Source organism: Melanotaenia boesemani, chromosome 13 (assembly GCF_017639745.1).
Source record: "Melanotaenia boesemani isolate fMelBoe1 chromosome 13, fMelBoe1.pri, whole genome shotgun sequence".
NCBI classification, from domain to species: domain Eukaryota; kingdom Metazoa; phylum Chordata; class Actinopteri; order Atheriniformes; family Melanotaeniidae; genus Melanotaenia; species Melanotaenia boesemani.
The window spans coordinates 33,188,478-33,203,107 of NC_055694.1; the positions used below are offsets into that span (position 1 = coordinate 33,188,478).

General features: G+C 39.1%; 2 protein-coding genes across 2 annotated transcripts; one reads left to right on the forward strand and one right to left on the reverse strand.

Annotated features, from left to right (window-relative positions):
* Nucleotides 1-1,013: 1,013 nt before the first annotated feature.
* On the reverse strand, nt 1,014-3,638 carry LOC121651004. The gene is made up of 5 exons (XM_042002844.1): nt 3,602-3,638; nt 3,070-3,291; nt 1,954-2,117; nt 1,351-1,528; nt 1,014-1,234 (listed from the first exon to the last, which is right to left on the reverse strand). Exons 1-5 carry the CDS (start codon nt 3,636-3,638, stop codon nt 1,014-1,016), a joined length of 822 nt encoding a protein of 273 aa, XP_041858778.1.
* A 294-nt stretch (nt 3,639-3,932) lies between these two features.
* LOC121651005 lies at nt 3,933-13,036 on the forward strand. Its single transcript, XM_042002845.1, has 10 exons — nt 3,933-4,044; nt 4,128-4,176; nt 4,728-4,790; nt 5,103-5,162; nt 5,257-5,316; nt 5,402-5,464; nt 5,643-6,255; nt 6,676-6,728; nt 11,454-11,556; nt 12,837-13,036. Exons 1-10 carry the CDS (start codon nt 3,950-3,952, stop codon nt 13,034-13,036), a joined length of 1,359 nt encoding a protein of 452 aa, XP_041858779.1. The 5' UTR covers nt 3,933-3,949.
* Nucleotides 13,037-14,630: the final 1,594 nt, after the last annotated feature.

The window sequence follows — 14,630 nt, forward strand, 5'->3', positions numbered from 1 at the left end:
ACATTTTTCAGAGAATTCAACACAAGTTAACACTAAAGTCTGGCACCATGAGATACTGGTATAATATATGAGAAATTTTTTATTTGTCTTTTGTCTGTAATCAGTAAATACAAAAAAGTATGGACTATTGCCTAAACACATGCCATATTAGGTTAAAAACTTACTGTAGATGGCATCCAGTTTATTCTTATCCAGAGGTAAACGTGCATCTCCTCTGCCTCGTTTTCCCCCCCGAAGATTGCTCACAAGCAGTATCTTCGTAGGGAAGACTGCTGTGAGCAGATGCCTCACAAATACTGTAGCTGAACTTGCATTACAAGCATAGGCCCATGCCAATTTCTCTATCATGACTCCAGTCCCAGGATGGATCTCCACCTGTTCAAAGACATGGTAAACATTTAGGACACTGATATGTACAATTTGATCAGCATCAGAGACATAAAGCAACACTAAATAACTTTAACAAACCTAAAACTCAGTTTCTGACTAATTTTTGACAGCACAGTGACATTTATGTATATTCCTGAAGCCAATGTTGCCCTGAAGCAACATCCTGGTGCATTGCTTGTGACCTGTGCTAAAATGTGACATCACTATCTCGCACTGCACAAGCTGATATCAACACAGTTTTGAACACACACCATGGATAATTCAGCTAAGACACCCAAGAGGACATTGTCAGAAAAAGAAGGGGAAAAAGATAATATAAGTCAACATCAAACTGACATATCCTGGCTGGATTGATCTCAGAAAAGAGACAGGATGAAGATGATGCTGGATAAGCAAACCTTTGGGGGGTTCTAATAACATCTGTCAAAGTTCAGTAGTTGGGCTTCAGTGCATAGAAACAAATTAGATCTGCCACATTAATAAATACAGAACCAGTCAAAAGTTTAGACACATTTTCTCATTAAATCAAATGGGAAAATGTGTCCAAACCTTTGACTGGTACTGTATTAGAATTTGTCCTGATAAACAGTAAATCCAATGTATGCAGTTTATTTATTTATTCTTTAAAAATTATTTACCTTGGACGACTGGGACTCCTTTGATGATGCAATGACAGACTCTGATGTGAAGAAGGATGGAGTAGCTTTGGGAAAGGGCAGGAGTGAATCATCAGATGATGAACCTGGCCTGGACTGCGGAGAACTTTGGCAGAGCTGCAAACTGGATCTCTTAGGTTCAGCCAAATGAATCACATTTTTCATCGTCTTCATGAGTTCTGGCACATCTATACAGGGTAAATCAGAAATGAAAAATTGTTACCCTAATTGTTTAAACACAGGCAAAGGTGACTTTTTAAAGTGTATTGGCTGTTTAATTGTTAAGAGTGGTAGCAAGTGCTACCTTGGACAAGCAGATCCCTCAGTTTAGCATTCTCTTCTTTCAGGTCTTGGATCTCTCGCTTTAGATCAACTACTGTCTTTCTTGGACTTTTATCACACTGAGGGACTGAAGGTGGTGAATGACTGTACATGGCAAGAAATTTCTCTGCAGGGTCTTTCCCTGTGTGAGCCTTTGATTTCTGGACATATGGAAAGAGAGGGAGAAATAAGAAAAACCAATATGAAAAACAAAGACAAAGCTGTAAGTGGAGTTTAGAATCTAAAGTGTAAAGCTTTGCCCCAAAGTGTAGTCTAGTTTGAAGAGCTGATTTGTCAGCCACATACAATAAAGAGGTGCAACTAAGCCTGTTCCTGATGTTAGACTTCCTTGAATGCAGTAAAAAAAATTAATTAAAAAAATAAAAAAAATAAATAAAAATCAGTTTATTTTTCTGCAAACTTTGTTGGCTGGATCCTTTGAGGGCTTCAGCCAATGCTTTGGGACACAGCTAGTATAAACAATCTTCATGTATTTTCTTCAATTCTAAAAAGTAAAAGCTATAATACAGTAGTGTCAACCACTTAAACATGATAACAACAGAAAAACATGGTAAACCAATGTCACCTTGACTCGCAACGGTTGCGACAGAATCTGAGTCTCATTTGGATCTGAGTCATCCGACTCATCCTGACTGTTTTTAGAGTAGACTGATTCCCTCTTGGTCAGATCTGATAGTTCATTTTCCTTCAGCAGTGCATTAAGTTTACAAGCTGCCTCAAAACGAGTAGCTAGAGAAAAAAGAGGAATACAAACAAAGAGACATAATTACAATCTTACAATTACATAAAAATTACATCATAACAATAACAATGTTTTTTAAAAAGAGGCTTAAGGTCTACCTTTTTAGCTTAGCTTCAAACTAAATTTTATTTGATCTTAATTTATTTTACATAATTTTATTTCACGTTACTTTATTCTTATTTTACTCAACTGTACTACTTCTTATTTATTTATTCATTTACTTATTCACTCATTAATTCTTAGCTGTTATTGTTTCTTAAGGCTGTTTAATTTTAATTTTAACTCCAGTATTTTCCTCTTGAGGATCCTCCACGCCGGGGGTTTTGCCTGCTCAGTCTGGGGGCTGCTGTCGTGGTGATTACACTTATCGGGGTGGCTTGGGCCCTGCACTGTGGCCTTTTGGCTGTGGTGTGGGCCCCGGTCTGTCCAGATGGGGGTGGTCGCCGCTGTTAGACACAGGTGGACTGGCCCCTGGTGTGGATGGATCCCCATGACACTGATATTGTTTCCTCACAGCAACATCAGGCCAGATGCTCATCACTTTTAGTATTTTATAATAACATTCAGTTCGAGACAGCTGTGTGAAATATTTTGGTGAGTGTTTCTATTATTATGTATTTTCACTTTGTTTTGTTTTTAATATGCATACATGTTTTTAACCATGTAAAACACTTTGTGTTGCCTGTGGCAGGAAAGTTGCTTTATAAATAAAGTGTGATTTGATTTTTCTATAGCAGTCGCTTATTTATGATAAAAAAAATGGTGGGAAAACTGTTTCAACATTTCAAATTAAGCAATAATCATGTAATAAAGTCTTCAACCACCTGGCAAGGCAAGTAAGCACATGAGTTTAAACAGGCTAAATTAAACTTATTCTTAAAGAACTATTTTCAAGTAAAGAGAGCACAATTGTCAATTAAAACCATAGTAACAACTTACCGCAGACAAAAACAACAGTGCCCCTGTAATGAGGCCACCCTCCTCTTTGTCTCTTCCCATGGCGCCATTCGATAACGGCTGAATAGGTGGAAATGGGATTGCCATGCTGGTCCATCTTGAAGTCATCATAACCCCTTATATTATCTGTTTTAACTTCACTTAACTTTCCAGAATCCTCGCCTTCACTCCACCGCACCACTGCAAATTTCCTCTCCTTGTGTTCTGAAGAGAGTGAGAAATTTTTTTTGAAAAAAAAAAAAAGAAAACTTTACTGATATATGACACCTGTCGTGCTATTTATGCTAATCATTGCTTTTCTCACACAAATCTATTCTATTTTACATGCAGGACATTAGAAAAAATTCCAGCTAGTGCAACTTTATTTGCGTAATTCTGTCAAGTGAGAATTTTCTGATTTTATTTATTTATTTATTTTTTACTCCTTTAAGCATTCAGCTAACCAGTTTTAGCAAACCATCTATGCCGAACCTGTAACTAAATCCTCAAAATTGGTAAACCTAAATGTACTTACCTCGAACGTTAGGTGCTTTCGTCTGCATAGTTTCCATCCTTGGGAGTCGCAGATCCATGGTAAAGACGAGATTAACCGACCAACTTGCCGCTCTTAGTTAAATCTCGCAATTCATCCGTTACCCTCGCGTTGATAGCTGCTAGGTAGCCCGCCCCACTTTATCTTTGATTGGCGTATACCGATATTTGACCCAGCGCTTAACCAATCATCGCCCTTAGAGCTTAAATCAAACGTTTAGCTTCATAGGCTACGCCAGTACTGTTTCTGTTTTTAGCGCTAGCATAACTTTTCCAGAGATTATTGAGTAATCCGACGGTTGAACTGACGAATGTAATTTTAGAGACAGAAATGCCGAAAAGAAAACTCGTTACATCTGACACAACTGAAAGAGACTGGCTGCGGAAAAACGTTCCCACACGTACTTTGACCAGATGGAAAAAAAGGTATGCCCGCTCATGCTGTGCAACTCATAAGTTATGTCATTGTTTTTAAAGTTACTAGCAGTTCCTCTCTATTGCTTTATTAGAAAAATCAACAGAGCTTTGACTGACATCGGGAAGCACACCACGCAACACGTAAGTGTAATTTATTTAATATTAAGTGTATGGAATTGCACAATGATGTTAAAAATGGAACATGAAATCACTAATTTGGTACACATAACCTTGACTTTGGCTTCAGTTATTGTGTGATATGTGTACCAAATGTGGGCTAAAATGTTAAGTGAATGAAATTCCATACACATTTATCATTGTGTATTTTGAATTGTGAATTGGCGCATATTACCATATTAACATGGTATTGCATGCAACATATTGTATTATGTTTGCCACTTGAATGGTGCATTCTGTGTACGTTAGTTATGGAGGAAATCTCAACTATTTGAGATCCAAGACTGGACTTCATAATGTTTCTGCAGTGAAAGTGATCTGAAACATTACTTATGTAACTGTAAAATGACGAATAGAAGGAGAAAATGTAATTTTTTTTAAACATATAAGCTAAGCTCTACCTTTCTATTTAGTTGAGAAAAAAACAACTTTTAAAAGTAAAACTGCATTTTAATTGTTTTCGGGGGAGCTGTGTGAAATCTGTCTAATAACAAGTTCATTTTAATCTTTTTAAGGGAAGTGATGTAGATGATGGCAAGAGAGAAGAACTGAGAGCAGAAACTCTTAGAGTTCCACAGGTAAGCCAAAACTACATTATTTTAAAAGCCACACCCATTTCTGTCTCTCATTCTCTTTCTCTTTCTGTGTCCTACTACTGGCTTTAAAAAACAGACAACCAGGCCATAATTTTGCGTCTTACTTTTATTCTCATGTTATTCTGTGCATACCAAGTCTCTTCTACACAACTCCATCACATCTAGAAATGAGAAGCACAGTTGACCATTCAGAAATGTGAATTATGTTAGCGTCTGACCCAATACTATATAGGATCATATCAGTCCCATCTTTAAATTTTTTTATCTATTCAGATATTGACTTGTCTCTCTCAGGAAAGTGAAGATACCACCCAGAGAGACGAGCAGATAGCAGATTCTCGCACAGTGCCATGGGTAAGACAAAAGTACAGACAAAACTCTACTTCTGTTCGTCACTCTTACAGGGAAATTGGATTAACTATCTGTTGTTCTTTTATGTCATTCTTAGGAAAGCGTGGAAGATAATAGTCAGATAGAACAGAGAGCACAACCTTTCAGAGTTCCACAGGTAAGACCAAACTGCAGCATCACATAATCTGCTCCCCCTCCGTTTTTCTACTTCTTTTTAATAAGTGGATCGTTTGTTTCCTCAGGATTACATTGAAGTTGCCACCCAAAGGCAGGAGCAAAGAACTGAACCTTTCACAGTGGTACAGGTGAGACTTAAAGTTGATTACAATGTTAACATTGATTCATTCATCAATTGACAAACCTAACAAGCTTAGCTATGACTTCTGTTTATGCTCTCTGTCAGGCGTAGTCTGAGAAAAAGGTTACAATTGAAAACAAGTGAAACCTGCTCAATTATAACCGAGTACTATTTCAACCATTTAGGAGAATTTCCCTCAAGAAGGAGGTGATGTCCACTCCTCCCATGGACTAACAGAAGAGCAAAGCATCATCTCAATTCTCTCATTTGCATTGAGACACAACACTACAGGTGTATTATTGGAGGACCTGCTGAAACTGCTCAAGTTACATTCTGGTGGGACTACTGCAGTTCCAACAAGCAAGTATTTTCTGGAAAAACCATTAGCTGATATTACAGAGCAGTTTGGACGACATCACTACTGTAGAGTTTGTACTAAGTACATTGGTTCCTCACAATCTTTAGAAGAAACACTTAAATGTGTCTCATGTTCCTTATTCACAACTGCGAAAGCCAGTTTGGAGGAAGGTAGTTTTTTTATTAGTATACCATTAAAAGATCAGCTGAAAGATATTCTTGAAAACCACGGTATGCATGATCTATGTTTTTGTGCTGATGCCAGTGGGAGGCATGTAATAAATGACATGTGTGATGGCAGCTTGTACCAGACCATAAAGGCTAACAGTGAAGAGGATTTTCTATCACTCACATTCAACTGTGATGGTGTACCAGTTTTTCAGTCCTCCAGATTTAGTATTTGGCCAATATTGTGCTGTGTTAACGAGATACCACCTGAGAGTAGAGATAAACATATACTTTTATGTTCTTTATGGTTTGGATCCAAAAAGCCAGACATGTCCTGCTTCTTTAAACCATTTGTTGAGGAGTGTGCAAATCTTTCTCAAGCTGGTTTTGAGTGGCAAGATCCTAGTGATCTGTCATTGAGACATGTAAAAGTGCACGCATTGTGCTGTGTGTGTGATGCAGTAGCAAGGCCATTGCTGCAGAATTTTAAGCAGTTTAATGGTGAGTATGGCTGCGGAATTTGCCTTCACCCGGGAATGCAAACAAGAAAAGGAAAAGGAAACACAAGGGTTTACTCGTGTCCTGATGAAAAGCCAAGTGACAGAAATCATAAAACCACAGTAGAAATAGGACAAATAGCTGCAAGAGAAGGGAAGGCTATATTAGGCATAAAGGGCACATCTCCTCTTGCAGATTTACCAGTGTTTGATCTTATCAATGGGATGGTCCCTGACTACATGCACTGTGTACTGCTTGGTGTGTGCAGATACATGGCAGCTTTATGGATAGACTCTAAAAACACTTCTGAGCCATGGTATATTGGTTCACAAATGGCAAGCATAGACAAACACCTCTTGTCTATTAAACCTCCAGGTATTATTGCTCGTGTTCCAAGATCTTTAACAGAACGTAAATTCTGGAAAGCTCACGAGTGGCAGCATTGGCTTTTGTACTATAGCTTGCCAGTTCTGAAAGGCATACTTCCACAGAAGTATCACTCTCATTGGGCATTACTGGCAGAGGGCATAAGCATTCTCTTGGGTTCTGAATTAACTACTGAACTGATAGACCATGCACATGAGGCATTAGTGTACTTTGTTGGAGGTGTACAGTCACTGTATGGGAAAGAGCACATGACATTCAATGTTCATTCACTGGTACATTTGAGTAAAAGTGTTGTGCAGTGGGGTCCTTTATGGGCTCACTCAGCCTTTATGTTTGAAAATTTCAATGGGTACCTTTTGAAACAAATAAAAAGTACTCAAGCTGTACCACAACAAATATGCAAACGAGTGGCGTTATCCCGTGCTTTCCCCAGTTTAGCAAAGCAGTTCTTAATGAATGCGCCTGCAGAAGTTAAAGATTTCTGCAGTGAAATGAGACATGGAAACGAGCATGTCAAGAAGTATAAAAAGTTTACTGAGGTGACTGCCCTTGGTCCACCAAATGTAAGAATAATATCTCTGAGTGACCAAGCTGCTTTCCACACAGTCAGAGAGGTTCCCATAAACTCTGTAGTGAGTTACTACAAGAGAATAGCTGTGAATGGAGACGTTGTTCATGGTCATACCTACAGCAAAACAAAACAAAGAAACAACTCTGTTGTGCTTTTAAAGGATGGAAGTATTTTTGCTGTCTCACACTTTGTTGACATTGGTGATCAGTGTTTATATGCCATAGGAAAATATGGTAATTGCACAATGCAGAAGTTAGCCAGAGGTTCTCTTATCAGAACTCAACTGAGCTACATGTCAACTGTTCACTTTCCCACAGGCTTTCACAAAGCCATAAATGCTTCTCAGATAGTTAGACCATGTATGTATATACAATGTCCACAGTCCAGCTCGATTGTATGTCAGCTACTGAATACACATTATTGTAAATGATTAAATCTGAATATGAAGGTGGAGTAAATGATTTTGGGTTTCTGAGCTAGAAAAAGAAAATATTTCAGTCTAAACTCTTACCGATGCAACAAATTAACCATTTTGCAATGCATGTTATTAGGATGTATGTATTTTTATGCTAATTCAAAAGAACAAGAAATTGGTGGCAAAACAGTTTTAAAGCACTGTCATAATGAATTTTATTTATCTAAATTTTTTTTCGACATCTCTAGTTATGTGGAATTTGTGTAATTGCAGATTTTGTGCAGAAATAAAAATAGTTAACAAGAATGAAATCAGTGGTCTTTTCTATCTTTTCAATCAATATTGAATACATTAGAAAGATATTTTGAATATTTGCTATATTTATTTAATTATTTGTCAAACTTATTGGATAAGTACCAGTCAAAATTTTGGACACGTCTCATCAAATCTAAGGGGAAAGTGTGTCCAAACTTTTGACTGGTACTGTATTTGTTCTTTAAATGTCAGCCAGTATCATTGGGGCGGCAGTGGCTCAGGTAGAGCAGGTCGTCCAATGATCGGAAGGTCGGCGGTTCGATTCCCGCTCCCGCAGTCATCTGTCGTTGTGTTCTTGGGCAAGACACTTAACCCTCCTTGCCTCCAGTGTTGGCATCGCTGGTGTATGAATGTGTGGATGAATGTTTGGTGATGGTCGGAGAGGCCGTAGGCGCAGACTGGCAGCCACGTTTCCGTCAGCTTGCCCCAGGGCAGCTGTGGCTACGCACGTAGCTTACCATCACCAGGTATGAGTGAGGAGTGGATGAATAATGGATTCACAATGTAAAGCGCTTTGGGTGCCTTGAAAAGAACTATATAAATCTAATCCATTATTATTATTACCAATGCAATAACAGGAAAAGCCTTATTTAATAGTTAGGAATATGATGCCTGGCATTACGAAAAAAATAAAAAAGCTAAATTTAGCCAAATTTTATTATTACATTTTAAAACCCTACTTTTACTGAATTCACACTTTTCCCTTCAATTTTATTGTCGTAATGTGTTTTAGTTGTATGTCTCATTTGTGGCAAAACAAGCAAATCCTGTGTTTTCTAGGATACTGATGATTCATATGAGTTTGATATTACATTTTTTTCTAAGGGTATTGTATGTGGAATTATTGTCATATATTGTTTTTAGAAGAACACAAATCATACAAGTTTCATTTTATACATTTTTTCTATGAATCTTATATATGGTTTCTTTCTCGTATGCATTACATACAAGTTTCACACAAGACAGATACAAACTTTACATTATTTTTATATATCTTTTCCATATGGGTTTGGACAACTGTCAGGTCAGCAGTCTTCCCCATGATTGTGTAGCCAACAGAACTAGACTGAGAGACCATTTAAAGGCCTTTGCAGGTGTTTTGAGTTAATTAGCTGATTAGAGTGTGGCACCAGGTGTCTTCAATATTGAATTTTTCCACAATATTCAAATTTTCTGAGATACTCAATTTTGGGTTTTCATTAGTTGTCAATTATAATCATCAAAATTAAGAGAAATTAACATTTGAAATATGTCAGTCTGTGAGGAATGAATGTCTACATTATACAAGTTTCACTTTTTGAATAGAATTACCGAAATAAATCAACTTTTTCATGATATTCTAATTTTATGACGAGCACCTGTCTGTTAACTGAAACACTGCTGTCACTTAATGCAAACAGCATAGTTGGGGGTATATGTTGATAAAAATAGATTTTTACAATGTTGAGAATGGTGCTATTTAACTTTTTGGATTATTGGAATTTGCACAGTGTTGTCTGTACTAGGACAGTCATTCAGAAATGTGGGGAGTGTAAAAAACATTTTACTTTCACCTAAAGAAGCAGTGGACCCAAAACGTAGCATAAATTTAGTTAAATAAAACATAGGAGGGAAAAGTTGGACTAAATAAGGGAGTAACAATATTTACATGTAATAAGTAGTGTGACCTCTTTCATTGGTTTTAACGTGTTTCGTAGGTCTGATAAATCATTTTCACAATGGTTGGAAGTTATTTGTACGGCTCCATTAAAATCTACTACAAAATGAAAACATGTACACCTCATATTGTTGTTTATGAGCTCACTGACCATTTTATCAGCTCCACCTGTTCAGCTGCCTGGGAACAGACGTCTGATCAGCCAATCACATTTAGCAACTTAATGAATTTAGTCATGTAGACATGCTGAAGAAATGTATTTAACTCCTCAAGTGATTCTGAACCGGGCATGGTTGTTGGTCTGAGTATTTGAGACGCTGCTGATCTGCCGGGATTTTTACCACACAGCCATCTTCAGGCTGCTGTTGGTGTAGTGGTGGGGGGAGATTTTCTTCTTTTATTGTGGAAAAGAGTCTACTTGGTCCATCATGCTCGGCACTAACATGACTGCTGTTGTGGTGCAGGAGACATGATGACCCTGCTAATGAAACTGTGTTTTGTAAATATTAACACTGTTGAACATTTCCTACACCTTGTGTTTTTTTCCCGTTTTCATGGTGCTTGAAGTGCAGCGGCGACAAGCTCAGGTGTTGCGTTCAGCTGCAGACATGTTGAAAATGATATTGTTTTAAGCTCCCTTCCATGTTGTACCTCACAAATGTGGCTTTCTTGAAGTAGAACTTGGTAATAAGTTTGTGTAACAGCTGCTCATCATGTCACTAAGCCCTGACAGTACTACAGGACAATCTCTGGAAAGAAAATGGCTTCTCTTGGTGCTTGTGATGTGATCTGCTAGAATCAAACGTGTCTGAATGAAAGAAGCAGTAAGTCCTGAAAGTCCAGACCACACAGTTTTCAGCGTTGTTGGACAGTTTTGGACACACAGCACAGTGTGTTTGTTTTATGATAAGGATTTTTGAAATCCTTAACGTCTGAGCATGACAGGAGGACAGGACACACTAAATTTTCTTCCAGATTTAACCCCAACTCCCCTGCGGAGGAAACTTCAGCCGCTTGTATTAACGATCTCGTTCTTTCATCACTACCCACAGCCCGTGACCACAGGTCACCGTAGGTCACCTGCAGCCCCTCCCTCACATGTAAAGTACACATGTGATCATCAGTTGTAGAAAATGATGGGACCAAACTGTTTGACGAATACTCCCGAACATCTCTGTTTTTCACCTGTAAAAAAGGTCTGAACTTCTCTTTCTTGGGCCTGTTGTGAAACATCTAAGAGGAATAGGTGTTCGTTCCAGAGATTGAAGTTTTCCAGAGTCCAAGTTGACCGTCCTTCCCTCAGAGTGCTGCCCGTCGTGTTTGCTGTCTCAGGAAAAATCTCACAGTCCGATATTTGATTTTTTTTTCCTCTCTTAAAAACAGATAATTTATTAAAAACGTCTGCCCCCTGTCCAATCAGAACCCTTCCCACCCCCCAGATCTAAAGCCGATTAAACGTGTTTTCTATGTACACCTAATTTCGGAATTACTATTTCCATGTAAACACCAAGGAGAATATTTTAATTTCAAATGGCCACTTTCTTGTATTTAATGAACTATTGGAGGTGTTAAACCATCTTATTTGCTGTGATTCTAGCAGCTGTAATGGCGTGTTTTTGTGTTTGCAGGGTCACGTGAAGCTTTCTGACTTCGGTTTGTGCACGGGGCTGAAGAGGGCCCATCGTACGGAGTTCTACAAAAACCTGAACCACAGCCTGCCCAGTGACCTCAGTAAGCAAAGTCAGGCAACACCTTCCATTTATTCTAAATGTGGTTTGCATGCAGCCTCAAACACTCGCGTCCGAGCATGCCTGCTTGTCATTTTGTGTGTTTTGTGTGCGATTGTAACTAATCCTTGTACAACTGCTTTTATATGAAATAATGAAGCAACGATTCCATGATGTGGTGGTTTATGTAGACATTTCAAGCCTGGTCAGTGCATTGTGTGAGTCTCATGTGACTTTATTTACATAGATATATTTTATTTCATTATTCCTGCAGCACCTTCACACCGAGGATGAAATGAACCAGTTTACAGTGCAGTATTTACACATTATATATATACATAAATATATATATATATATATATATATATACATATTCAGAATCTATATTCAGAATTCATAATGTGAATAAAAAGGTCATGTTATTATTCTCTCAGGGTGTCTGACAGTTGTGTAAGAAGCGGCACCACAGCTTGGTTTGGCAAAGTTTCTGCTGCATTTAACTCACACTGCCTGGAAAATCATTGGACTTAAAGATGGCCTGTCCCTGCTGACCTTCTATGAACATGAGCAGCTTAAATAATTTATGACATAACCCATGTCTTGCAAAAATGATTGGCTGCTCTCGGGAAAGGTAGTTTGTATTTATGTAGGTATTAGTGAATCTAAATGACCCAGAAAATCAGGACAGTTTTTAACTGCAGGACATCAACAAATCCAGTAGGGGGCAGAAGGCACATGTCAAACTATACACAACAGTATTTTAAGACAGTTTGAACATGGTTAAAATGGTCTCTAATGTTTTATTGGTCCCACAGTTACAGCAGGCTGTGAAATGTTTTTGTACCATCAAGTTTTACAGAAAATTAGGAAAAAGAAAATAAGCAACAATATAAAAGCTGTACAAGCCTGTGGATGAAAAGGACAATAAGTCGTGGCTGTATGTGCATGTAAGGAAGGTGGGTCTTAGGGAACAAACTCCTCATCTTCTCTGACCTCCAGTGCAGTCCTTGCAGTGATTTGGATGGTTTGAAGAGAAGAGACATCCTTATTCTCATTTTATATAATCTATGTAACCTGATTTCACTGTTTTTATATCTCGTCTGATTTATTGCATCAAAGCTGGGAAAGATCAACTAGCAGGATTCTGGCAGTTTGGAAACATCAGTCCATCAGATCTAACCTAGAGACAAACTATGTTTTCTGTTTTACCCCCATAGTAACAAAAACATTTTCATGTTTTCAAATGAATCCTCTTTTCACGGTTGAAATAAACATCTTTTCCAGCGAACTACCTGACTGCTAATGAGGCAGCGCACATCATCACATCCATCCTCAGTGAGCTTAGGGATCAATGCTCATCAGTCTGCATCTGCTTCCTCTGTCAGCAGTTTCCTCCGCGGAGGAAAAATCGGATTATCCGAAATGACAGCAGAGTGAGCGAGTTGGCTGGCCGTCACTATGAGGAAATGTGGAGTGAACGTTGAGATATAAGCAGTTCTGAGTGGTGGCAGTTGGTCTGGGCCAAGAGAAAGCTCCAGAAAGTCATTAATCTGTTGTTTGGTTCTGATGCTCCATTAAAGAGCATCTGTTCTGAGAGTTGTTCACATGTTCCCTTTGGTCTAACCTGCAATCACTTATCTTCTGCTTCTTTCTGATTGCAGAGTGCAGCTGCAGATGTGACAGCAAATGTTTGTCCACTCCTGTGTGATGTGCAGAAGGATTGCACTATGCAGGCAGAGAAGAAACTTGTAGCTTTTTAGTGTTTTCTGGTTCATAAAATTCAGTGGGTGGCAGGTCTGAACTGCAGGAAGCTCAGTGTAGCTTTAACTTCAGGGCAGTTGCTATAATCTGTGCAGAATGGGCTGTGTGTTGCTGAAATTAGAGAGATATTCCCTTTTACTCTCAGTATTTTTAACTTCCTTCATGTAGCTGTAAGGCATGGAAACTAGAAGAACTGGACTATAAATGTTGAATTAGCCAATTTAAGGTATCACATTAGGTTTATTTAATTCATATTTATCGCATAAATTCCAGATTGTTTACGTAAATAAGGAAAATATATTTACCAACCATATTTTCCCTCCAGAACGGCATTAATTCTGGGTGAGATAGATCCAACAAAATGGTGGAAACCACTCAGAGGTTTTGCTCCATATCAACATGACAACATCACACAGTTGCTGCAGGTTTGTTGGCTGCATCCATGATGAGAATCTCCCGTTCCACCACATCCTAAAACTGCTCTACTGGACTGAGATCTGGTGGCTGTGGAGTCCAGTGAACTTGTCATGTTCTAGAAAGCACTCCTGATGGAAGTTTTTTTTTTTTTTTAGTTATCTCGGGTCAGGTTGCGGGGGTAGCTGCCTAAGCAGGGAAGCCCAGACTTCCCTCTCCCCGACCACATTCGCCAGCTCTTCTGGGGAGATCCCGAAGCGTTCCCAGGCCAGCCGAGAGATGTAGTCCCTCCAGTGTGTCCTGGGGCCTACTCCCTGTGGGTCATGTCTGGAACACCTTATTAGGGAAGTGTCCAGGGGGCATCCTTGTCTGATGCCCGAGCCACCTCATCTGGCTCCTCTTGATGCAGAAGAGCAGCGAATCTACTCTGAGCCCCTCCCGGGTAACCAAGCTTCTCTTCCTATCTCTAAGTGAGAGCCGGGCCACCCTGCGGAGAAAACTCATTTCAGCCGCTTGTATTTGCAATCTCGTTCTTTTAGTCACTACCCACAGCTCGTGACCATAGGAACATTTATCAACTGGTAAATCGATAGCAATGCGTTTTGGCTCTGCTCCTTTTTTCACTGCAACAGACAGATGCTGAGTCTGCATCACGGAAGACGGCGCACCGTTCCGCCTGTGGATCTCCCACTCCATCCTTCTCTCACTTGTAAACAAGACACCAAGATACTTGAATTCCTCCACTAGGGGCAGGACCTCATTCCCGACCTGCAGAGAACACTCCACCGTTTTCTAGCTAAGGACCAGAAGGTACACCTTTAGATTTGTAGGTGCTGATTCTCATCCCATCTGCTTCATACTTGACTGCATATCACTCCAGTGAGACCTGAAGATCAAGGCCCG

Excerpts from the sequence above, each read along its gene's own strand:
- LOC121651004 (XM_042002844.1), bottom strand. The coding sequence starts at position 3,638 with ATGGAAACTATGCAGACGAAAGCACCTAACGTTCGAG. Across the intron at positions 2,118-3,069 it reads CACTGTTGTTTTTGTCTGCG|CTACTCGTTTTGAGGCAGCT; the intron begins GTAAGTTGTTAC and ends TTTTTTCTCTAG. Across the intron at positions 1,529-1,953 it reads CGCAACCGTTGCGAGTCAAG|AAATCAAAGGCTCACACAGG; the intron begins GTGACATTGGTT and ends CCATATGTCCAG.
- LOC121651005 (XM_042002845.1), top strand. The coding sequence starts at position 3,950 with ATGCCGAAAAGAAAACTCGTTACATCTGACACAACTGAAAGAGACTGG. Across the intron at positions 4,791-5,102 it reads AAACTCTTAGAGTTCCACAG|GAAAGTGAAGATACCACCCA; the intron begins GTAAGCCAAAAC and ends TGTCTCTCTCAG. Across the intron at positions 6,729-11,453 it reads TCCCTGACTACATGCACTGT|GGTCACGTGAAGCTTTCTGA; the intron begins GTACTGCTTGGT and ends TTGTGTTTGCAG.